The sequence below is a fragment of the Oncorhynchus mykiss genome, chromosome 12 (assembly GCF_057628025.1).
Source record: "Oncorhynchus mykiss isolate SJ-2025 chromosome 12, ASM5762802v1, whole genome shotgun sequence".
In the NCBI taxonomy this organism is placed as follows: Eukaryota; Metazoa; Chordata; class Actinopteri; order Salmoniformes; family Salmonidae; genus Oncorhynchus; species Oncorhynchus mykiss.
Genome location: NC_143033.1, coordinates 57,047,643 through 57,073,096, shown reverse-complemented (window position 1 = coordinate 57,073,096; position 25,454 = coordinate 57,047,643). Strand labels below are relative to the sequence as shown.

The window sequence follows — 25,454 nt, the reverse complement described above, 5'->3', positions numbered from 1 at the left end:
ATCTTTTTTCATAACAGTAATAACACATCCCAGTCAAATTGTGTTCCGTGTGTGTTTGTAATTTTAAATATCTATTAGTAAATATCCCTAGCTTCTCATTTCCCCCCTAACGAGTCAATTTCATACAAGTTCATCGTTTTCATGATTATTTCCATGCTGATTTATCTGAGCCTTTGGTGAGAGGGTTATATCAGTTTTATTTTCTTCTAAAAAACAACCCGATCGATCAGAAACCGGATCACTCAGATCCAGATGAAAAGTTTTGAAAAACTGGGCCCACGTGATTAAGATTTCAGAACTGAGTAATGAATGAATTTTAAAGACAGAAAAATGCATAATAATTAGCAAACACTAAATAAAGTTTCACATTCCAAACGCTTGTCTGAGAGCTATAACATGATGGTGAATCAACCAAGCACAGTAGCAAGGTGAATGAAGCTGTGCATAGGCCTATCTCAAAAACACTGACTGATGTTAGCAAAGAGCATAATATCTTTGAAAACACTGTAATATTAGTTGATTATGATAAGGTAGACAGTCAAAATAATGCAATACCGGGAGAAAAAAGGGGAACAAAATGGTAATTGTGCAAGGCCCTCTTAGCTGCATAGTAACACAATTGAGGCAACTAAGAAGACATGATATGAACATGTCTGAATTACCACAATATGCATTTACAATATCATGTAAACTCAAAACCACAAATTGCACAGAAGCCATAGTAGCCTACTCAGAACCTAAGGCCCATTCACAAAAGGAAAACTCAAAGTCCTTGCTAATTTCATATAACTTTATTTTCTGGGGAAAAATAAAACACGTCTAGACCTTTTCTTGTTTGCACTCCATGTTTGCAAATCTTTGAAGGAGGATGCTGTCTCTGAGAATTTGAGCGTGGCAGTGGGTGAACGCAGGCTAAGTGGTCCGACAGGTCTCAGTTGCAGTAGTTTTGCAGGTCGAAGATGTTGCAGGGCTTGTGACAGCACTGCTCTACAATACCTCTCTTTACCATCATCTCCATCTGGTCTTTGAAGGGGTACTCTTCGTTCTCCTTTGCTGATTTTGGAGAGAGGAACCCTGCAAGAGGAGAAAAATATATTGAGTGAGTGCTATAGCACAACATAAACCAGCATATGTTGTATGGACTACTGTATATGCCTTTCCCTGTATCTCATCATTGCCTTCACATTAATTTCAATATTTGTAGGTTCTACATTGTTCCACATCATTGTTATTCATAGTGACCATGAGTTTCCTACATGCCATATCTACACACACAAAAACAGTAAAGTAGCTTGTGGTCTTAGATCAAGTTGAGTTGTCGAGCAGCTATGAAGTCTTTTGAATTCAGACAGTGCTAGAGGTGTCTTGCCTATAAGGGGATCCACATCTCTCTTTGGGTTGTAAAAGAATCCTTTCTCTCCACACACCAGATAGAGGGCGTCCACCAGGTGAGAGCCACACAGGTGCTGGGCAGCTGCAGCGTCTGCCCCGGGGGAGAGCGCCAGCAGCACCAGCAGAGATGCAGCTTGGAGCCAATAGGCCATGGTGATGGTAGGCTGGATGAGGGAAACACAATGAAACAGATAAGTTCACACTGCTTACAGTACACCATGGGAGCTTCATGCAATGTATGAGAACAATCTCTATTCTAGTTCTTGGATTGATATTACTCATTTTGTGTAATGCTGACGACCCATATCCTGTTGATATATTGTCATTCAGTATGTTCTAAAATAAACCATATCCCTACATCAACAAAACTACAGTTATTTGGTTCTAAGATTAAGTAAAGTACATAGTACATAGAAATACATTTGTTCAACAAAAACGGTAAGAGTTCTGAGGCATTTTCATATTCTAGTTGCATTTACATCCCCAAAATCTACCACGTTAACCCTACTGTCGTTCCCAATCCTCCAGTGAAACAGATAGACCCCCAAGCTCTTGCCTATGGAGTTTGTGGTGGTGAAGAAGCTCTGTAGAAGAGTAGCAAAAATGCTGAGGGAAGAATTAGTTGAGGCAGAACACCAGGTCCTCCCCCCATTTATACCCCTGGAGCAGACGGGTCTCGGAACAAGGGCCTGTGGTCTTTGCCAGTGTCAGCGGAAAAAATAAGTCTCTCAATGAAATCAAATGGTAAGTGGCAATTCAGTTGTTCGCCTCGTTAGACATGTTTGTCTTACTAAGTGACATTAGTGGACCAAGCAGAGGGCCAGCGAATCGCACATAACTGATGTGACCTGTGTCTGAGATATACAGACGATTCCAGGGATGGATGACCTGTGCATGGTCTACCTGCTCCTGATTCAGCTGTGCTAAAGAGCATATGAGGTGTTTGTTTGAAGAAGATAGTGAGAGACAGCTGGTGGCTCAATGAGTGTCCTTTGCATCAGTTTTTGGAGGTGAAGTTCCTGTTGTGATGTTAGTGGGATATTTCATGTTGACACATTGCCCATTAACAGAGTCAGATCATTTTGTGACAACTTTTTCCATGATGCACTCACTAAGTTCTTGTCATGGCTAGCTTTACAATGACGGCAATATAAAAAAAATACTCTTGGATCAGTCAGTGTGACGAGGAATGAACTTTCCAAGAACATTCATTTGTATAATGTTTCAATGTAGTTGTCATAACTACGTTTAGTTGGTTTTGATGAGGCAACAGCAATATTGACCCAACAACCTCCAGTATTCTGATGAAAAGGTGTGCAGTGCATAGTATTTGATTCTGTTTTTGTCGGGCCTCCTTCTATATTGCACAATATTATCCCCAAAATTGTATTCTAACAGAGCTAAAACTACTGCAAGTGGGCTGCATCGTATCAGCATCCCCTCCAGTAGTACTGCTGAGTACCAGCAGGTGTTACACTTGTCTCACAGAACACAACCTTTGACTTCCCCCTCCTCTCTCAAGTCTGCTGTCAGTACAAATGATGGCTAAAGGTTCTATGGATTTTTTTTTAGCTTTTCTTAAAGTAAATTATTAAATTTTTTAAAAATAATATACTATAATATACTGCTCATACCCAAATCATGTTGTTGTCCTTTACTTGTACTTGTGGCAAAATCATACATTCGAGAAAAACACTGAGTAGAACCCCATCTCAAACTTGTTTTTTAAACAAACTGTTAAAAAACACACAAATTGCTTGAATAATGCGATCATCCTCTTTGGCCGTATGTGATTGGCCCAGCAGCTTTAAAAATGTTTCACATTTTTTTTGTCCCGAAATGGTCGCCTAAAATGGTCAGGATGCTGTGTCATGATCCCCGGCAGGTTTTGTCTAGTTCCCGGTTTGTCCCGGAGACGTCCCTGAGGACGTTTTTAGGACATTCTTGGGATGATCTGTCATGGTCCCCTGGAGGTTTTGTCTAGTTCCTGGTTTGTTCCAGGGAAATCCTCAAGGACTTTTATAGGACGCTCTTAGAATGTTCTATCATGGTCCCGTGGAGGTTTTTGTCTAGTTCCCGGCTTGTTCCGGGGACGTCACCCGTTGGTCGTAAAGAAACATACTCTCCCCACCCAAAAAAGGTTGAACTTTATTTGGATAGTCCGGATTTTCCATCTGTAGATGTTCTACATATGATCATACTATCAACAAACTATCTGTTGATAAGCAACTGCTGGCTAAGGTTACAGTTAGGGTTAGGTTTATAATAAGGTTTAGGTTAAGGTTAGGGCTAGGGTTAGGGTAAGGGTTACGTTTAGGGTTAGGATAAGGGTTAACATTAGGGTTAGAACCAGGGTTAGGGATAGCAGATAATTAGTTGGAATGTTACTGATAGTCTGTAGAGCATCTACAGATGGACTATCCAAAAAATGTGTTACCAAAAACACATTCTACCCAGGGCCATCCTAGCTTCATTACAGGTGACCCCTTGTTACTGTTGCCATGCCCATCAAGGCCCTGAATGGTGAACCACTGATCAATTCACGGTTTAGTTTTCAACTTACATTCTACATTTGATACACTTTGACATACATTATTAGATTTGTGTTTATTTATTCAATAATTATTATTCAAGTTCTCACTTGGGATTTGAACTCACAACCCCAATGGTCTACAGCATTTTGAGATTTCCTAAACTTTACACATGTTAAAAATACACTTAAAGGCCCAGCGCAGTCAAAAGCATGATTTTCCTATAGTTTATATGTATTTCCACACTATGTTGGAATAATACTATTAAATACTAGAAAATTATGATAATGCCCTTTTAGTATAAGAGGCCTGAAATTTCAGCTTATTTTGTTGCGATGGAGTTTTGGCCTGCTTGGTGATGTCACCAGGTGGTAAATTAGGTAAAGACAGTGAGTTCCAAATCTCTCTGCCAATAACAGCTAGTTTTCAGTTTTCCTCTCCCATGTCAAACTACTCCCAGACAGTCATATAAAAATTATTGCTTGAGATATTGGTGTTTGTTAAGAAGCTATTTGTGTTTCTTTTTGACTATTGTAATTGAAAACAATCACAGTAAGGTACATAACCCCCTAGTGTCAATCTAAGTAACATAATTAAAAAAGGTCCCCATTAAATCTGTCAGTTCAAGCTAGAGATATATTTTTTTGCGTTGGATGAGTCTCAATCCACCACATCCGCCGATATCACACTTCCGCATCTGTGTTTAAAGGTGGCAGAGCTATAGCGGTGTTTGTTAGACCATGAGACATCCCAGAAATCGGTCTTCTTGTGAAAACGTCTGTAGAGTCTGAATGGTTTCACCTACAAACTATTAACTACCACTCTCACCATGGTTGTCTCCATTTTGCTCTACGACCCCCACAAGTGTCGCCTAACGTGCTTAGGATGTCCCCTGTTTGCTAGGTAGATCCTTCTTGAGACAGGCTCAGGAGTGCACATTCACTGCACACAAAAAAAGCTAGCTAGCAAGCCAAGCTATTCGCAGCTGGTGTCAGAAAAAGGACAAAGTATATGAAGCAACTTTCTCGCCAGTCACTTCTATTTGAAATTATGCAGTTTGAAAGAGTTGGCCTGCTGGCTGTTTTAGAAGCAGTTAACTGTTGATATAGGTGGAAGCAGTAGCTAGATAGCTGGCTTCACGAACAGTGACAAACCAAAGGACAGAAACGACTCACGCTTGTGAAATAATCACTCTGCATTTATTGTGCCCTAGTAGTTCCATCGTGCGTTTCCTGAATCCATTGGTGCAGCTGGGCTCGGACAGTCTGCCCCAGTGCCTCCACGTGGGAGCTCATTTGAATAACCAAGGGTATGCATGTCTCATTGACAATTTTTACCAGTACATACCCAAACCACTCTGTTGTTTTCTAACCAGCCAAGCAGGGGCACTGAGAAAAGCTGCTTTTTATCATCATTAATTATAATGTTTTGGAAGGACATCTATTTAATTAATAGCGTAATACATTTTAGGTAATATTCCATAAAAAAAAATATGGAACACTCAACAAATACTTTAAGACATTGTCGAAAGCTCAAGGACTAGAGTCTCAGTTGAGTTCTCAAAAATGACATTTTCTCAAACCATCATAGTCGGGTACAGTATGTGCTTAAAGGCCAATAAAGCCCATTAGGTTGTCTTTCCGAAGGACTCAGACTTCACGAAAGCCATTAAGCCTGACTGATGTGCTTTATGAAATGAGTTCAGGAAGAGAGAACAAAAAGTAGACTTTTGTTATAAGTTTCAAAAGCGGTGTCTGATAACAATGGGCAAGATTAATAATGTTTGTTCTTTAAAGTGCTGGCAGTCTTATGAACATAATGAACAGCGTAATGTAAGGAGGACAGAACTATAAATGTTTTTCTGCAAGAAAAATGTGCTTGATAATCACTGGGTTGATTAATGTACTCTATCTCACAGTGAGACCAGAGTACAGAGGCTCATCTTTAATGTTTAAATGTTGTCTTGAAAGCTCAAATTGAGCAGTGCCTGTAATTTAGCACCGCTCTTGTGATATGTGGCTGATTAGTGTGTGGGCATGACATCTTGTAAAATAAAAGAAAGAAGAGTGGATTAAAATTATACCTACACTCTTAGAAAAAAAGGTGCCATAGGAGAACCATTTGAAGAACCCTTTTTGGTTCTAGGTAGAATCATTTTGAGTTCCATGTAGAACCCTTTCCACAGAGGGTTCTACATGGAACGCAAAACAGTTCTACCCGGAACCAAAAAGGGTTCTACCTGGAACCAAAACAATTTATCCTATGGGGACAGCCGAAGAACCCGTTTGGAACAAAAACAATTCTAAGTGTATTATACATTAGGTTTACATTTCTAAGAACAACATTTTTTAACACTTAAACTGCCGACCCTCATTACACCCCTTACTACGTCAATGAGCAGACAATTTTACTGCAACATTCTAACATCTAATAAACACATTTAATATACATTTAATAAATAATATTTTGGTTGTCTTTCTGGAGGTCTTGGGTAACATAATATATATTTCAAGGAACACAATAGTATCTTCATTCGTTTATTTTACTGTAGGCGATCTGCTATCCCGTGCTCAGATGTGGAGCACAATGGAACAGCAATTATTCTTGGTAAAGTGATATTTTGAAATAGAGCTCATATCTTCAATTGTTTTGGTTATTTGGCAAAGGTAAGTGTTTTGGGAAACCTCAGAAACTGCTTATAACACAAATTCTGTTCTTGATATTGAAATTCTAACACCATATGTCTGTTAAATAGACTTATTTAGAAAAAGAGGGCTGCGTGATTTAAAACATTGCAGAGATACTTACATTTTAAATTCATACGCTGTCAAAATGACTGCATCTGCACTTCTAGTGCAAAACTCTCAAGTGTAAAACAGCAAACAAACTATAAAAAACAGGGAAGATTTGCTCCTCGATCTTACTAGTAGTCCTGTTGGTAGAGTACAGTACAGTTAATGTGAAACTTGCTTCATCATGTTTTCCCCTAATGCTAGGTGTATAGCTGATTGTTTACCTTGGAGGCTTTCTAGGATGGTAGAAGAATGATAGGATATTCTAGGATGTTAAAAGACTTATGGAGATGACCAGAAGGTGGAATATTCTTCAGCAGTGGAACATTTGCATGTACAGAACATGCATCCTCAGAGATGCTATGTGGGGATATTTTCTCCACCATTGTCCACGTGAAATATAATGGGCTTAACTTGGATCTCTGTGCTTGAGAACATAACAATAATGAGATTAACTCTCTGGTCCTGTTAGTGACAGTGGGCATGAATGTACAGTATGAGAGACTACAGTAACGTAATGTGGATGTGAGTTCAGCCCATGGCAGCCCGTGTCAATTCCAAGAATACCTGTTCTGTTATTTGTATGTCAGAGATTACTGCAGAATAGCAAATGGTGGAAAAGGCAGGAATTGTTTAATATGTATACACGCTACATGTTGATTTTGATTAATTTCAAATAGACTTTTAAAAGTTTTAAAATCCAATTGAATTCATGTAATGCTTGGCATGAAACAAGAGGAAGCCCCACACAAACCTTTTGGGACAAAAGATGGACTTAAATGCTACTTTATTAATTAATTCAAGAGCAGATTGAATAAGGTTATACATAATTACTTGTTGAAATGGAAAGTGGCTTTTATAAATGGGACTAACCAGGTGGAGCCAAATATTAACAAATCTCTAATTGAAATGAAATAGACATTTTGAGTAATGACTGTTTAAGCAATAATTTCAATTGTATTTTATTTTTATGTGATTCAACATTTCAGTTGCACCAAAAGTTCAAAGGTTTTTATGCTTGCCCTCCCTTACCATGTAATGAAGACACACTCAGGATCCACTGGTCTTTATATACCACTTCTGAAGGAAGTTCTGAAATGAGAGAAAGAGATGGGATGAAAGGAACTCTGATTATATAGTTGGGTAGAGTCATTGGCACCAAGGAATCTGTGAAATGTCATTACTGTATGCTCTGTTCTACTAAAGTGGCCAACTGTAAGTGATACAATGATTTCCTATGTCTTTACGTCCTGTCATTTTCTTATTTCCAACTTGAGTAACTAAAATGATCCTACACGATATGAAATAATTCTCTGGGCGATATATTTCTGTTTTTGTCCCTTTCCTTATGTGTCATATGTGGCTCTAGATTACCTTATGTGATCATGTCAAAATATAGCATAGACATTTACATGGCATCACATTTTTCTGATGAGAGAGAGGGTGAGGTGGAGAGAGAGAGATGGAGTGCTCTATTTTTAGCTGGTGCTCAGGAGGCGCAAGTGTCAAGCGCACATTAGCTGCAATTGTGTCATGTAAAAACGGGCGCACTGGCATTTTCCACCCCTTACACCAGATTCGGCAATTTACCTGTCTAACATCATCTCGCTTGAGCTGAGGTGGGAGGGGTGGCAATATTTAAAGTGTGTCCTTAAAAACAAAAGTGCCGATTAATGCAGTGCTCATTATTCACAATTGAGAAAAAAAAGAAACCCGTACACTGCTCTTGCTAGTATCACTGCTGTCATGACGCTGCCCTCTTTGGGTACAGCGAGCACTACCCCCCCCCTCCCCCCTCCCCCCTCCCTCTGCACCAGCCCTTTACTATGCACCATTCCCCCTGCCTCCCTGTCTCCTACACCCAGGCTGCTGTGGTCAGAGAGGTCGTAAATTCCTGGAGGATATTATCTCCTCATGGCCACAGTATATAGAGAGAGTGAGTTTTGATAGAGAGAATTTATGTTCTGGAGAAGGTATAAAAGATCGGTGAAGAATCCAGCTACGAACTGGTCCGTTTGGTACAACTCCAAACTCCACTATGGCCAAGACCAAAGAGCTGTCAAAGGACACCAGAAACAAAATTGAAAGTGCAATAGGTAAGCAGCTTGGTTTGAAGAAATCAACTGTGGGAGCAATTATTAGGAAATGGAAGACATACAAGACCACTTACAATCTCCCTCGATCTGGGGCTCCACGCAAGATCTCACCCCGTGGGGTCAAAATGATCACAAGAACGGCGAGCAAAAATCTCAGAACCACACGGGGGGACCTAGTGAATGACCTGCAGAGATCTGGGACCAAAGTAACAAAGCCTACCATCAGTAACACACTACGCCGCCAGGGACTCAAATCCTGCAGTGCCAGACGTGTATAAGCCAGTATATGTCCAGGCCCGTCTGAAGTTTGCTAAAGAGCATTTTGATGATCCAGAAGAAGACTGGGAGAATGTCATATGGTCAGATGAAACCAAAATATAACTTTTTGGTAAAAACTCAACTCGTCGTGTTTGGAGGACAAAGAATGCTGAGTTGCATCCAAAGAACACCATACCTACTGTGAAGCATGGGGGTGGAAACATCATGCTTTGGGGCTGTTTTTCTGCAAAGGGACCAGGATGACTGATCCGTGTAAAGGAAAGAATGAATGGGGCCGTGTATCGTGAGATTTTGTGAAAACCTCCTTCCATCAGCAAGGGCATTGAAGATGAAACGTGGCTGGGTCTTTCAGCATGACAATGATCCCAAACACACCGCCCGGGCAACAAAGGAGTGGCTTCGTAAGAAGCATTTCAAGGTCCTGGAGTGGCCTAGCCAGTCTCCAGATCTCAACCCCATAGAAAATCTTTGGAGGGAGTTGAAAGTCTGTGTTGCCCAGCAACAGCCCCAAAACATCACTGCTCTAGAGGAGATCTGCATGGAGGAATGGGCCAAAATACCAGCAACAGTGTGTGAAAACCTTGTGAAGACTTACAGAAAACGTTTGACCTCTGTCATTGCCAACAAAGGGTATTTAATTAACAAAGTATTGAGATAAACTTTTGTTATTGACCAAATACTTATTTTCCACCATAATTTGCAAATAAATTCATAGAAAAATCCTACAATGTGATTTTCTGGATTTTTTTATTCTCATTTTGTCTGTCATAGTTGAAGTGTACCTATGATGAAAGTTTACAGGCCTCTCATCTTTTTAAGTGGGAGAACGTGCACAATTGGTGGCTGACTAAATACTTTTTTGCCCCACTGTATATATTGATTGCAATTATTCCCGAATGAGTGAGCGTTCACATGCAAAGGATTAGCATTTCAATTGTTATAATTATTTACTCTGTAGTGCCTTCCCAGCTGACCCCCACTCCCATTTTGTCTAACAAGCAGCCATGCCAGTTTAGCCCACTAGGGCACATTCTCCTATAATTTCCTTGCATCTACTGTTTGTTATGCATTTCTGTAAATTACTTAGTTAGTAAATAAATGATTTTAAGACAATTGATGTATGGATGACTCATAGTGAAGACTGGGTTCGTGCAGATAACCAACAGTTTACAACGTTTGGAATGAGACTAATGTGAGGTAAATAATAATTCATTAATTCGAAGACTAATTGATCAGATATTAAAATATCTGAAAGTTATATGAGCAAAATTCTAACTTTTTAATATTTTCCTTGGTGCCCCGACTTCCTAGTTAATTACAGTTACATGATTAATCAGCTTAATCTCATAATAATAATTACAGAGAGTTATTTGTTAAATAAGTCTTCAGTTTTAATGATGCCAAAGACACGACACTGCTCTTTATCAAGCTTTTTGTGTCGGCCTCAAGACCTTCATCAAAGCTCTGAAATAGACCTTGAGGCCGATACATAAAACCTTAACAAAGAGCAATGATACTAGCAAGAGCAGTGTGCGGGTTTGTTCTTTTTTCTCATCTTATTCAACTGTTACCATGCACCTGCAACAAATTTTGAATCATTATTCACAATTCAAATACCTGCCTTTCGCTTGTTCAAGTAGGCTATCCATCCCCATTATCAAAGAGCGCCCCTCATCTGATTACCAAAGACACGCGCCTCCAAACTACTGTATTCAGTCCTCCTATAATGCCATACCAACGGTACATAGGCAACGATACAATTGACAGGAGCCTAGTATTTTATATAGTGTGAATGTTATTAGTAAAGACATTTAGGCCTACCTGTCCACACAGTGCCATGGAACAAGAGAAGCGATTTAAGATATCATGCTTCTGACTCGTGCCATTTTTTTTGTTGATTAAACAACAAAGATTCACCGTCCATGGGTTTATGGTGAGTACGTCCATGGGTTTATGGTGAGTACGTCCATGGGTTTATGGTGAGTACGTCCATGGGTTTATGGTGAGTACGTCCATGGGTTTATGGTGAGTACGTCCATGGGTTTATGGTGAGTACGTCCATGGGTTTATGGTGAGTACGTCCATGGGTTTATGGTGAGTACGTGAATGGGTTTATGGTGAGTACGTCCATGGGTTTAAGGTGAGTACGTCCATGGGTTTATGGTGAGTACGTCCATGGGTTTATGGTGAGTATGTCCATGGCTCGATTGGAAGCAAAATCTACTCTGCTATTTCTGGAAAAGCTGGAATATGATCTGTAAGATAGTTCCATGATGTTTATAAAAAAAACTACATTTGCGATCAGCACATTCAGCCTTTCTCTTTATATTGGATCTTTATCCAGCAAAAGTTGGGATGTGCATAAAACTGTTTGGATGTGTGTAAAACCATCCATTATCTAAGTTGCCTTGTCTTTACTATATGCCCACGGGGAGCAATTGTGGTGCCTGTAACTGTATTTAGACATAGACTATTCAAAACAAGTTATTGTTTTGTTTTTAATAGAATTTGATTGGAATTATACACTGTCTTTTAAGGCTGTATAAATAGCCTAGTAAATTTAATCTTGCTTATTGATTACGTTTGGCATGTCCAGACTACGATTTGCAGTAGGCCTACCCCTTATATCACTGCTCATGCCATAGTGTAACGGCTGTTGGAAGGAGAGGACCAAGGTGCAGCATGGTATGTGTCCATATTTATTTAATGAACACAGCAATAACAAAAATAACAAAGAGAACGACCGAAACAGTTCTGGCTGGTGCAGACACACAACAGAAAACAACTACCCACAAATCATAGTGGGAACACAGGCTACCTAGGTATGGTTCTCAATCAGAGGCAACGATTGACAGCTGCCTCTGATTGGGAACCATACCAGGCCAAAAGCAGAAATACAAAACATAGAACAAAAACATAGAATGCCCACCCCAACTCACGCCCTGACCAAACTAAAATAGACACATAAAAAAGGAACGTGACACATAGCCTATGTTGAACAATGTATTTCAATTTTGAAGCAATGCAGTTAGAACAATGTGGACTGCAAACATGTTCAACATATTTAGCAAATATGGGACAGGCTATTTAACGAACTAGGCTATGACAGACTAGCATTCTTACTGGAGTTGATGACAATGCAATGTTCGGAATGCATGGGTTTCCAAGCTGTGTGCCAGTAGTTCAGACAGACAGCTTGGTGCATTCAACATGTCAATACCTCTCATACATAGAAGTAGTGATGAAGAAAATCTCTCCTCCACTTTGAGCCAAGAGAGATTGACATGCATATTATTAACATTAGCTCTCTGTGTACATCCAAGGGCCAGCCATGCTGCCCTGTTCTGAGCCAATTGCATATGGATGACACGTCAGCACGTACACATATCTCTCTCTCCTGGCTCTATTTTAATAAACCTACCGCAATGATAAATCTTAGTGCTGGTGGTAGCGCTATAGGTTCGGGGGTGTGTCAAAAATAATTTTGCTATTTTCATAAGCGGAATTATGGGCACAGTAGCTGGCAGTGGCGCGAAAGGGCTGGGTTTTGATGAATTAATATGTTGTGGGCTTGTCGAGGCTTGGCCCCTCATTGACCAATCAGAATGTGCTCCATGGCTAAATATGCGGTTGCTTCAAGTTGTGTATTTAGGGTCTTTTAAACAAGACATGCCACAAGAGGTCTCTTCACAGTCCCCAAGACTATGGGAGGCGCACAGTACTACATAAAGCCATGACTACATGGAACTCTACTTCACATCAAGTAACTGATGCAAGCAGTAAAATTAGATTTAAAAAAAACTGATAAAAAACACCTTATGGAACAGTGGGGACTGTGAAGCAACACAAACATAGGCACAGACACATGCATACACATGATAACCTACGCAGTATACACATGGATTTAGTACTGTAGATACGTGCTAGATACGTGGTAGTGGTGGAGTAGGGGCCTGAGGGCACACAGTGTGTTGTGAAATCTGTGAATGTATTGTAATGTTTATAAAATTGTATTAACTGCCTTCATTTTGCTGGACCCCAGGAAGGCACCAGGAAGGCAAAGCATCAATACAGGACTAAGATTGAGTCGTACTACACAGGCGCCGACGCTCGTTGGATGTTGCAGGGCTTGCAAATTATTACAGACTACAAAGGGAAGCACAGCCGAGAGCTGCCCAGTGACATGAGCCTACTAGATGAGCTAAATAACTTCTATGCTCACTTCGAGGCAAGCAACACTGAAACATGCATGAGAGCATCAGCTGTTCCGCACAACTGTGTGATCACACTCTCCGCAGCCGATGTGGGTAAGACTCACACAAGTCAACATTCACAAGGCCGCAGGGCCAGACGGATTATCAGGACGTGTACTCAAACAATCAAATGCATTCATAAAGCCCTTCTTGCATCACCAACAAACTAACATGGTCCAAGCATACCAAGACAGTCGTGAAGAGGGCACGACAAAACCTATCCCCCCTCAGGAGACTGAAAAGATTTGGCATGGGTCCTCAGATCCTCTAAAGGTTTGATGGGTTGCATCACTGCCTGGTATGGCAACTGCTCGGCCTCCGACCGCAAGGCACTACAGAGGGTAGTGTGTACCGCCCAGTACATCACCGGGGCCAAGCTTCCTGCCATCCAGGACCTCTATACCAGGCGGTGTCAGAGGAAGGCTCTAAAAATTGTCAAAGACCCCAGCCACCCAGTCATAGACGATTCTCTCTGCTACCGCACGGCAAGCAGTACCGGAGCAAAAAGTTTAGGTCCAAAAGGCTCCAAAATAGATTCTACCCCTAAGCCATAAGACCCCTGAATAGCTAATAAAATGGCTACCCAGGCGATTTTAATTGGCCCCCAAAATTTGAGATTTTTGGTTCCAACCACTGTGTCTTTGTGAGATGCAGAATAGGTGAACGGATGATCTCCACATGTGTGTTTCCCACCGTGAAGCACAGAGGAGGAGGTGTGATAGTGTGAGGGTGCTTTACTGGTGACACTGTCTGTGATTTATTTAGAATTCAAGGCACACTTAACCAGTATAACAACCACAGCATTCTGCTGCTACCACAGCAGTCATCTGGTTTGCGCTTAGTGGGACTATCATTTGATTTTCAACAGGACTATGACCCAACACACCTCCAGGCTGTGTAAGGTCTATTTGACAAAGAAGGACAGTGATGGAGTGCTGTATAAGATGACCTGGCCTCAACAATCACATGACCTCAACCCAATGGAGATTGGTTGGGATGAGTTGGACCGCAGAGTGAAGGAAAAGCATCCAACAAGTGCTCAGAATATTTGGGAATTCCTTCAAGACTGTTGGAAAGGCATTCCAGGTGAAACTGGTTGAGAGAATGCCAAGAGTGTGTAAAGCTGTCGTCAAGGCAAAAGGTGGCTAATTTGAAGAATCTCAAATATAACATATATTTTGAGTTGTTTAACACTTTTTTGGTTCCTACATGATTCCGTATGTGTTATTTAATAGTTTTTACTTTTGACTGGCACTGTATATACATATATACACAGGTTCTAATGGTGTGTATAGACGGGTGTGTGTATATGTGTGTATATGGGCAGGATATGAATAGAATGCAGTATATCCATAAAAAAAGTGGGTAAAACAGTATGTAAACATTATTCAAGTGACCAGTGTTTTTGGTTACTACATGAATCCATGTGTTATTTCATTTTTTTATGTCTTGACTATTATTCTACCATGTAGAAAATAATACAAATAAATATAAACCCTAGGAAAGGATAGGTGTGTCCAAATTTTTGACTGGTACTGTACTTTCTACACTACCTGTCAAAAGTTTGGACTCACCTACTCATTCAAGGGTTTTTCTTTATTTGTACTATTTTTCCAAATATTTCAAGTTCTGATTGATAAAATATGTTACAATCAGAACAGTTTACCATTGATAGCAGCAGATATGGACAAAGCGTGGAAATGGACCTACCTTTGCCGTGTGCTGTCACACATACAAGTAATTACAAATTATTACTGTATTGAAGTCGTCTCTTTCATTCTTCGAGTTGACAGTTTATACATTAGAACAATAGACTGACGTTTTAATTGGCTTTGAGAAAACTCAACACAACAGTCAGTGTTTTGAACTGCAAAGGTTGAATAATTCAATATTCATTTTGAACTTTAGTGATAGATAACATGTTTTCAAACAAAACAAAACATGCACAAAATTCTCTCTTTCAACATGTAAATAGTTAATGTGTCGTTAATTGTCTGGCATACGCAACCGTTTGATGGAGGATATTATAATACCAGATCAGAGAAAGAAGATAAAACAGCAGAGCATTTATTAATAAGCATCTTGCATTTTGGCTAAATTATCACTCCCACATTGCACACAGTAACTAAGATCATTTAATTATATGATTTCATATCATTGGATCTCTCCATTTAAAGGGATTGGCATTTTTATATATAATGATAATCATTGGATTCTGCCCAGGGGTTTAAATCAGAAAAAATGTGTGTGTGTTCTAAAAGACAAATGACAAATGTATCATAGAATAGAGAGATAGGCTAAGGCTATTTTAGATGGTTTGGAGGGCAATAGGACTTCAGGGAAGTAGTTGTAGAAATGTTGTTGATCATGGTATTCTGCACAATAATCTCCACAGTGGGCGAGGAGACTGTGATTGGCATTTCATCAATACCAGGAACTTGTGATGATGACTCCTACAGTATATGAGAGATTTGATCCTGTCAACATTTCCTCTTTTCAAGATCTGCTGCAGTTGCGATAAAAGTTGTAAAGAAATTTGAACTGCCTGAACTTATAAGAGGTCACTCAATTACCTTACCTAAGCCAAATGTGTACAGTATGACCTTTGATGTCATTGGGTTATTTTGCTTTAGGCCCATGCTTTCTTGATTTCATTGAATCCATTCTCAGTCCTTGGTAGCCTTCAACGTGGCGCTCTTTGTTTAGCCGCGTATTCTGGATTTACAGTAAAATAGATGATCAAGTGTGTATCAGATGCTCTTGTGGGTCTTGTGAATGTGATACTACTGCAATTAGTCACCATGGACTCATAAGTATCAACATGTCTTTGTCAATTCTGCTTGATTATTCAGAGTCGTTCCACAACTTCCACAGTGATTAGAGTTCTGCTTAAACTTGCTTGGCAAGATGTGACTAAGTAACTGAGACATTATTTTGACAGCCTCAAGGTGACTTCACACTACAGGATCTCTAATACATTTTTTCTTCAGGTTGAGACAGAAAGTCAGTGACTTTAGCAGCATATCCAAAACAGACTATCTAGGCAAATTATCTCAGTATCACTTTATGATTTGCATATAGATGGCACATTTCTGGGAAGTTAAGCACCTAATGCCTCAGACTGTAAATGTACCCATTTTAGGACTGTTTTCTTACCTGCCTTTATTTTGACGCAGCTTGATTATATTTTCAGATATCTCATTTGGAGAAGAAATATGGTTAGGTTGTTTTTTTGTTAAACTTGCACATATGTACAGTATATATTTGTCTTGTCAGACTACAACAGTAAGGGGAGATTAATGTTAGCTGCTAACTCTAACTCTCATTGGTGCTACAGTATACTGCTGTAATACTATCTTAAGTATTTTAATACTATGTTTGCTATTCATTTTTATATTTCAAGAAAACGAATTGATGTTCATCCTCATATTCCACAGTATTCTGCAGTATTTAAACTGGCAATCCAAATTAGGCCATCAGTGCGATTCAGCTTTCCATGATGAGGCTCGCTTTCACTTGGCATTCTGCTGTTGGCCATATTTCTTAAGTGTCAGGGAATTGAGTAGACTTCAAGGAGCCTATCATCAATGATTTTTAGCACATCAAATGAGAATTTTCCCTCACCCCCACCCTTTCCTCCTCTCTCCCTCTTCTCTCGCTCCCTCTTCTCTCGCTCCCTTTCCTTTTCCTTTTCCATCTCTTTTTACCCTCTCCCTAGCCCTGTAGATTGACATTGTGCAGCTTGACCATTTTAATCAAGCACTTAACATACTTTTAATTTAGAAAGGAAGTGACATTGAGAACAGGCTGTCCTTAAATCCAGGTCCATCACTGCAGAATATGTCTTTCTCCTAGGTTCGATGTCACTGTCACTGATCAGTCACTGAAGTCAGGATATATTTTGTGATATATTACAAGGTCAACACACAGACAGGGCAGCATGAGAGGAACATACCATTGATTAAAGCATTACTTTACAGCTAAACGACTATGGAAAGTGTCTCGTTGCTTTCCATGACCAATTTTGTTGAACAGCTTCATTCTAACATGGACGTATGACAGGAAACAGATAGAAATGTCAGGAAGGGAGGTTTTTCAAATGTCCAATTTCACAACTTGGTTTGTAACAGTGCTACCTTTCAAAGGGTCAACTCTGTACTTTTTTTTACAAGAGGACTGGCAAGATATGTCTGTTTGCATGGCAAATGGTTGCTAAAGGAGTTTTCAAGTTTATCTTTTGAGTCTGAAGTCCTCTGACATACAGTACGTCCACAAGTGATTAAGACTTGTGACATTGCCAGAGTCATGCTTGCCCTAAAGTCAATTGGATCATTTCAAATTTGAGTCACTATCCAAAAATAATTCACAGTTGTTCTACACTGCAAGCTAAAACCACTGGAAAATGTTGGGCTATTGTCCTTGCAGTATAGACACTGTGAGATTTCAAACAGACAGGTACACAACAGGCTGAACTTTTTTGCTCTGACACGTATTGAGAGAGTGTTTACCGCAACAGAAACCATTCTCCAGCATTGAGAAATGAGCAGGTGTACATTTTGTGTCCGTTATCATTTTCCCAGTTACACTTGAGCTGAATTCTCCAAGAAAACCATGTTGTTTCCATTGGTTAGATATTGATTGGACTCCTCAATGCTATTACATCTTCAGCACTATTATGCTTGCCTGAGGAAGCAAAGTCATTTCCCAGCTTGTGTTGTAAATGCTAAAGTAAGCTGCATTTAATGTAGCTCTGCCTGTCCAAGTCCATTGCCTGAGAGGTTAGTCTGGTGTACTCTACAGAAATCTCTATTTAACTGGGCAAAGATGGCTGCTTACTCTCCCAAGGCCAGCATTGTGGTGGATGGTGGCAGGGCTGGCACTGGTGTCCCAGGGGACCTAGGTGAGAGCTTGGTTCTGGTAAACCATTCTAGTTTACAGTACTTGGACAGTAGCATTAACAATGAGTAATGGAATAGGCCTACACACATTAGGTTCAAATATGTACTCTGGAGCAGAATTTAAATCATAAAACAATTAAAGCCACAAAATGCCAGCTGATTTTCATAAAGCTGAGGGATGGGGCAACAGAAATGTAACCACTCTTGAATACATGGAGCCATGGATGCAATTAATAATTGTCCATTAGATCATCATTAACATTTTGGGTGATCAAGACTGTTCAGAATTTCCGCAGCAGATGACACTATTTTAATCGTGTGTGTGTTGGGTAGTTTCATTTGGTTTCATTTACAGGTGCAACAGTCTACTCTCACCACGTGACCATCTCAAAACTACCATTGAAAAGTAGTACATATTGCAAATGGAACCCTTAAAAAGAACAGTGATCAATAATGATCAGCTGACAGCTGGCCAACTAGCTAAGTAACTCCTCTTCCTCTTCACTGCACCCGACAGGTATGGCCTTTGATTATACGCCATTACAGACGCATACCCAAGCTTCCTCCTCCTCCTCGTTCTCTCACCAGCAGCACCACTTCTGTGTAACCTGCACCCATCCATCCCACTCCCTAACGCCACGTCCGCAACTCTCCGCTGGCTGGCGCAGGTTGCGTGAGGGCCACCTGAACTTGCGACCACATTCTCCCTGACACAAAATTGCCAGGGAGACAATGGGCCGGGTCGGCCCTGCATGGTGGCATGCCATTAATTTAATACCCTTGCCTGCTGAATAATACCAAACCCTTATTGGCTGTATGTCTCTGATGACTCAGGACATGCCTTCTCTTTCATGTGTAGCCTAGTAGAGTCCACTCTGGTAAACACTGCTATCATGCAGCAGTAACTATGCCACTGGACCAATTCCCCACAGTGCTAAAGGCCTGGAGGGTAATAACCTAGTACATTCCCAGAGCCAAACAGAGGACAGAAGATGACGGATGGTTTCCCCACCGAGGTCCAGCAGCAATTCCTTAACAGGCCTCCCATGCTCCTCTCAGAGATACTGTATCTCTGTGCGGCAGGCAGGGTCTGAACAGCTGGCCGTTTTGTAGTCTTATCTCCTAGCCTTCCCTATCTACTCCTACAGTATTTGCATTATTTTATCCCCTTGCATAGACAAGATTGCTTTTTTGTTCAGGCAATTAGAGGAGTGCAGCATCACGCTGTTCTTCTGATTAACGTATGTCCACTCCCCCCTCCCCCAGGTGGACTGTGCTGGAGGGTAACCTGAGTTTAGCTGTCAACTGGGCGGCGGGGTAGCCTAGTGGTTAGAGCTGGGGTGACAAGGTACAAATCTGTCGTTCTGCCCCTGAACAGGCAGTTAACCCACTGTTCCTAGGCCGTCATTGAAAATAATAATTTGTTCTTAACCTACTTGCCTAGTTAAATAAAGGTAAAAAAATAATAAATTGCAGGTCATATATAAAGTAGGCTAATCTCGGTTATCCCAGAATAAAAATCTCACGTAATTTGGGTACCATTTATGTTTACATAGTCTGTCCACAAGAGATTATGTGTAAAGTAGATCTGAATTCTTGTTCATGATGATGATGACTTTATGAATATGTTCATCCTGTGTCATATGTAATGGCATACAGATGTTGGAATAGACAGACCTTCCATCCACACACCATTTACATGTATATGATTATGTGATACTATGTCGATACTTGTATTGATTTAAAAAAGTAAAAAAGCATTATCTAGCTCTAGTTGGCTGTACCTGCGCCAAAACCGTTCTCCATCTACGTTTGAAATAGTGAGCCAATCTGTTTTCCGCACTTTTTTTTCCAAGACTGGTCAAAACACATTATCTCATGCTCTCCCTTGTCTCTCTGCAGCAGACATATAGTGAGCAATAGGTTTGGAACAACAAATCGCAATAAAATCTCCATATCGACTCGCTATACATGTAGAATTGTGAGAATCGCAATACCAATTTGAACTTGACACTATAAGGTTATATCTGCAATCCAATCACAAGCCTGAACAAATACCATCTCCATCGTTGCCACCTCCCTCCAAGTATGGTATAGGCTAGTCTAGCCAGCAATAGTTGCAGGCAAGCAAAAAAAAAAACACTGTCAGAGTGTAAATGATGTTGTCACATTATTGTTCAGTAATGACCGTAATTCTGATTAACATAATACATTTCTTAATGTATTTGATGACGTGTTCTTCTGACTGTGTCTTGGTAAGATAGTGTTATTGTATCATTTATGTATTCAAATAGCTACAATTTTCTTAAAAACTGAACATGTCTAATTCAGAAGTGTCAAATAGAACCTTATGGCTGAACCCAGATTGACATTTCAGAGCCATAAGGTTCTATTTGCGATTGCACCCCCCTAAAAAAACAAATGTCTCAGGATTTCTATACTCTGCACATTAAGTCCCTTTAAAAAAAGAATTCACTACAAAAAAATTCTGAGATCTGAGAACATTTCTGTGAAAACTTTGAGGCTCAATATCTCAGAACTACAGTGGCAAGAAAAACTATGTGAACCCTTTGGAATTACCTGGACTTCTGCATAAACTGGTCACAACAATAGACAAACACAGTCTGTTTAACGAATAACACACAAACAATTATACGTTTTCATGTCTTTATTACACACACGTGTAAACACTCATAGTGCAGGGTGGGAAAAGTATGTGGACCCTTGGTTTTAATAACTGGTTGACCCTCCTTTTGCATCAAGAACCTCAACCAAATGTTTTCTGTAGTTGCGGATCAGACCTGCACAACGGTCAGGAGGAGTTCTGGACCATTCCTCTTTACAAAACTTTTTCAGTTCAGCAATATTCTTGAGATGTCTGGTGTGAACCGCTCTCGAGGTCATGCCACAGCATCTCAACCGAGTTGAGGTCAGGACTCTGACTGGGCCACTCCAGAAGGCGTATTTTCTTCTGTTGAAGCCATTCTGTTGTTGATTTACTTCTGTGTTTTGGGTTGTTGTCCTGTTGCATCACACAACTTCTGTTGAGCTTCAATTGGCGGACAGATAGCTTTACATTCACCTGAAAATTGTCTTGATAAACTTGGGAATTCACTTTTCCATCGATGATAGCAAGCTGTCCAGGCTCAGAGGCAGCAAAGCAGCTCCAAACCATGATGCTTCCTTCACCATACTTTATAGTTGGGATGAGGTTTTGATGTTGGTGTGCTGTGCCTGTTTTTCTCCACACATAGAATTGTGTGTTCCTTCCAAACAACTCAACATTAGTTTCATCTGTCCACAGAATATTTTGGCAGTAGTGCTCTGGAACATCCAGATGCTCTTTTGCGAACAAAGCAGTTAACCCACTGTTCCTGGGCCGTCATTGAAAATAAGAATTTGTTCTTAACTGACTTGCCTAGCAAAACAAAAAATATATAAATAAAAATGGAATATTCTGAGCTGTGTTCTGCAGTCATCTTTGCAGGATGGCCACTCCTAGGGAGAGAAGCAAAAGTGCTGAACTTTCTCCATTTCTGGACTTATCGTGGACTGATGAACATCAATGCTTTCAGAGATACCTTTGTAACCATTTCCAGCTTTATGCAAGTCAACAATTCTTAATCTTAAGTCTTCTGAGATCTCTTTTGTTCGAGACATGGTTCACATCCGGCAATGCTTCTTGTGAATAGCAAACTCAAATTTTGTGAGTGTTTTTTTATGGGGCAGGGCAGCTCTAACCAACATCTCCAATCTCGTCTCAATGATTTTACTCCAGGTTAGCTGACTCCTGACTCCAATTAGCAGTTGGAGAAGTCATTAGCCTAGCGGTTCACATACTTTCCCCAACCTACCCCAACCTACCCACTGAGTGTTTAAATGGTGTATTCAATATAAATATGAAAAATACAATAATTTGTGTGCTATTAGTTTAAGCAGACTGTGTTTTGTCTGTTGTTGTGACTTAGGTGAAGATCAGATGTAATTTTATGACCAATTTATGCAGAAATCAAGGTCATTTCAAAGGGTTCACATACTTTTTCTTGCCACTGTTTGCTTTGCACAGATATAACCTTACAGTTCACGGTGGATAGTGGTTAATGGAAAACACACAGTAACAGTAACTCTGAAAATGACAACATGTGCAATTTAAAGAGATATGCTAGATCAGCTTTCCTGCGGACATGGAATGGGATTGAGCAGCATGGAGGACAGACAGGTTTATAACTGCTTTCTACATGACCTTGGGTGGTAAACAGTCATATACCAAGGCAATATCCACACTTTATCTTTATGGCAGGTAGTTTCCGTCTGTGTACCTAAGAACAGTAATCAATGTCGGTGTACGTTATACTTAATCTCTTAATTTCTATTCAATTATGATCTTCACAGATGCAGCAGTGATACATTTTTTTTCATTAATGACGAGACCACAAGCAAATGTGCTGCTGCAGAGAGCATCTGCATACAGATACTTGTGCATGTGCTTACTGCAGAGAAGAACCCTGACTGCCATCATTCAAAAGGACACCAATTAGTTAGTCATGTATTGCTGTATAGCTGTGTGTGTATGTGTGTGTGGGTCAAAAGCAGATCTGCTGCAGTGGAACTGCTACACGTGTCCTCCTTGCCTGACAGCAGCCAGTCCCCCAATGAATCATTTTGTGAGAGATGAATGATACAGCAGACACAGGCAGTGGCATTGAACGCTTGTCTTGTTAACCAAGCGTTGTCTCTTGGACACAGAAATCAGTAGACTCCACAAAAGGGTCTAATTAGTGATAAGGGAAAACAACAATGATGCCATCATAAATTACAGATGTCTTCTTTCTAGTGTGTATCTCTGTCTGCTTTTGCCTGTTCTCCCTTCTTTTCTCACTATTCTTCTCTGGGCAGGCCCCTAAAGATGAGGAAGACTGAACAATAAATTAAATTAATGTTAGCCTTTTCTCAATCATTCATCATTCCAATAAAATGATTAGAGCTGTTGTAAGTACATAGTTAAAAGCGAAAGCATAATAGACCCATTAAAAAGTAATTAAAGCCATCTCAGCATGAAGGTCTATTCTGTGTGGGGTGGAGGGGCTTTCCTATATAGAATGGTTCCACTTAGCACACATCATGTGGATTAGCTCCCTTCTCCTGGAACATGGGGATGAATTGAGAGGCAACGTCAACTGTTTGCGACAGGGGACAGTTGTAAATTAGAGAAAAATTAATAAAAGGATGTGAGAATTGACTTAGTTCAGACATACACCTTGAAAACTGGGTCAAGAAAGCAGTTGCTCTATCTCTATAGAGGAAATGGAACAGGGAGAAAATAGGGTAAAGGTTAGCTTTAATACATTTCCTGTTGAGAGCAGGACGGTTTAGAACATCCCCAGGCTTTCCGTTACAGTTGCATTTTATTAAAGCAATATTACAGCATGAATTTCCTTATATATATTGTTATTGCCAGTATTGTCAAGGGGAAACATAATTTCTGCTTTCTTTGGTTTGTTTTTGCAAAGGATGGGGCCATACTTGGATCAAGGTTGAAAATGAATGATAGTGCTTCTGTTATGGGTGGCATGAGGTTTATCATGTACACATGAGAGAAAGAGAGCTCAGCGTTGTTGTCCTGAACTGCCTTGATGATGTATTAATGGTTAGGTGCTTCTAAAAAGGTTGTTTATTTAAATGGAAGATGGTATTACAGAGACGGTTGTTCTTTAATGAGAGAGAGAGAGAGAGAGAGAGAGAGCGATCCTAACGAGCTGCTGGGTCATTAAAGACGTAAGCAGCTTGATTCGTTATTTCATCTCTTATTTAAGATGGACCAAGCTGCAAGATTGCCATTTTAATTACACTGACTTTTTTATATTCACGGACCTCAGTGGAGGGTATTTAATCTATGTCTAGGATTTACCCAACTTGTTTTTTCTTTTTTTAGACTAACATTAGATCAGGATGTCAAGTGTACAACTATAACGTCTGTCTGTATTTTTCTACTTGTGTAGATGAGTTGTTTGTTGCGTAATTCATACTAATGTTTGAGTCATCATGTCTGCTGTAAGCAGGTTCTGCAAGCAGGATCAAAAGTAATTGACAGATGAATCAGGTGTTTTGATCGAGCAGTCAAAGTAAAATGTTGGCAAGTGGTGGATCAAAAACTCTGGTGTCATTCCTATACCTATCAAGTCTAATTGAACTAATTGCGTTGGCTTCTGTAAACATAATTTGATGTTGATTACAGGTCCTAACTTTCTTTGTAGCTTTTTAGAACTTATATCCTACTCTAAAGCCTTGTTCATGCCTTACTGCTCAAATCAGTTTTGTTTTTCAAATAAATGTCTGTATACAGTTGGGTCTGTTCAGTTTGAGTAGTAGTGTATAATATTTCCCTGTAGGGGGCACTGTGGGCATCCAGTCTTAGCGAGATTGAGTAAATAGTGCTCGGCTCTGAGCAGAAGTCTTCAAACTAAGTTCCCCAGTCACCCCTGTTTCTGAAGAACACCATTGTTCCAAATACATGACTGAATGCCTCTCCTAATTGGAAAGTGGCTTAAAACGAGTAAAAGGTTCATTATGCGATTGCATCTTAAGGCCTTTAATAAACAATTAGGTGAGCAATAGACTAGTTAATTTGATAAGGGGACGATAAACATTTTTCATTTTTTTGTCCCACTATTCACCGCACCTCTGGGACGACAAATGGAATACAGAGTAAGGGCTTTTAGCTGAGCATCCCCAGAGATCCTCCATCAATCATAGCAAATGCCCCGGTGCTGCTCATGGCTAAGCTGTTTCATTTGTACACAACAATTTACTCTTACTACTGTATGTGTACCGGTATGTGCCCTCCATTTCGATAGTAGAAGGAATCCATATTAAATTAATGGAAAGCTCTAATGTCATTACTGGTTACACAATAAACATTGTGTTCAGTCACTTCAATGTTTAGTGTGACTATTGCGGCTGTTGGATAAGTACTTTGTCCCCGACCTCTGGCCTTACAATTAAAAAAGCTTAGAGAGGCACCCCGAGTGGGCGGCGCTCAATTAGCCCAGCGTCGTCCGGGTTAGGGGTAGGTTTGCCAGGGGGGCTTTCCTTGCCTCATCACGCTCTAGCAACTCCTTGTGGCGGGCTGGGTGCCTGCAAGCTGACTTCATTTGTCAGTTGAACAGTGTTCCCTGGGTTAAGCAAGCGGGTGTTAAGAAGCAGCGTGGCTTGG

At 40.2% G+C, this 25,454-nt stretch overlaps 1 protein-coding gene across 2 annotated transcripts; it reads right to left on the bottom strand.

The window, feature by feature from the left end:
- Window positions 1–776: 776 nt before the first annotated feature.
- Window positions 777–7,809, bottom strand: LOC100136702 (preproinsulin 1). 2 transcript variants are annotated; one of them, XM_090191336.1, is made up of 3 exons: window positions 7,748–7,809; window positions 1,370–1,556; window positions 777–1,074 (listed from the first exon to the last, which is right to left on the bottom strand). In XM_090191336.1, the coding sequence occupies exons 1-3, from the start codon at window positions 7,748–7,750 to the stop codon at window positions 932–934; spliced, it is 333 nt and encodes a 110-aa protein (XP_090047462.1). In that variant the 5' UTR covers window positions 7,751–7,809; the 3' UTR covers window positions 777–931.
- Window positions 7,810–25,454: the final 17,645 nt, after the last annotated feature.